The sequence below is a fragment of the Geospiza fortis genome, unplaced genomic scaffold (assembly GCF_000277835.1).
Source record: "Geospiza fortis unplaced genomic scaffold, GeoFor_1.0 scaffold403, whole genome shotgun sequence".
Lineage (NCBI taxonomy): Eukaryota > Metazoa > Chordata > Aves > Passeriformes > Thraupidae > Geospiza > Geospiza fortis.
The window spans coordinates 5,863,858-5,864,920 of NW_005054336.1; the positions used below are offsets into that span (position 1 = coordinate 5,863,858).

Here is a 1,063-nt window from a genome sequence, read left to right on the forward strand (position 1 = left end):
CCGGGGGGGCGCCGCTGCCCCGGGAGCTGCCCTCTGCAGCGGCTGGCAAAGGGCCCCTGCGGGTGTGTTTTCTCCTCCGCTTGCGCCCTAGAAAACTTTTTGACCAGTATAACCCGTTGCAAAAGAAAAAATAAAAGCGAGGAAAACGAAGAGAGCAGAGAGCCTCCACCCCCAACTTTCCATTTCCTTGCCCCTCCGAGGAGAAGGCGGTCAATTTCAGTCACAATCTGGTGAACTTCAGCAGCTCAACAAAACAAAGTAGGACGCACACTCCACAAAACAAGAGTCCAGTGCTGAAAGAGGATAAGTCTCTCTGTGCAACAAGTATTTCGTTTTCCCACCCTGCCGGTACATCTCCTTTACCTCATTAAAAACACATCCAAAGTTTACGGCTGACCGAGAGCCGTCCCTTGGCGGCACCTGGGAGAGACGTCCCAGCCCGCGCTGCCGGGGGCTCCCCGCGGGTCTCCGCGCCCGGAGCCGGCTGCAGGAGCGCTCTCGCCTCCCCAGCAGCGGGAGCCGCTCTGACAGGTTTCCTCTGGAACGCGGCCTCAGCCGTGCCCGGGGTCCTTTCCCCGAGGAAGGGAGAGAGGCGGCTGGACTCCCGGCTCCCCTTAGCTTTCTTACCTCCTCTGACCTCTGCAGCCCGAAGAAGGAAAGCGAAGGTGATGAGCACGGTTACAGCCGAATCCCAGGGCCACCTTCTCGTTTTCCACTTTGTGAACCATCTCTGCATCTCCATGCTGGGCACCCACAAGTGTGAATTAAACGCGGGCGCCTTCAGTTTATACCTGCTCCGTCCTTTCCACTATATTCCCAGAGATGAGTTCTCCTATAGAGCCATATGTGATAAACGGAGAGAAGGTTTTCTCTCTCGCCCCTCTCCCGCTCTGCCCGGCCTTGCACAGGCCCCTCCGACCCGTCCTCCCCGGTGCCCTGCCTTCAGACTGAGGGGAGATGAGGGGCTTTAATCAAAATGCAAAGAGCTCCGCATCCCCCTAAAGGCTTCATCCCGTCAGAGGGCTGGGCGAGCGGCTCCCAGGGCCACCCCTGGAGCCCGACT

General features: G+C 58.6%; 1 protein-coding gene across 1 annotated transcript in view; it reads right to left on the minus strand.

Moving 5' to 3' along the window:
* The window catches only part of COL11A1 (collagen type XI alpha 1 chain), a 123,737-nt gene extending 122,720 nt beyond the window's left edge, over nt 1-1,017 (minus strand). Inside the window, 1 exon segment of the mRNA XM_031057870.1 lies at nt 628-1,017. Within this exon segment, the coding sequence (XP_030913730.1) occupies nt 628-742 (115 nt within the window). The 5' untranslated portion in view covers nt 743-1,017.
* Between the last annotated feature and the right edge of the window lie 46 nt (nt 1,018-1,063).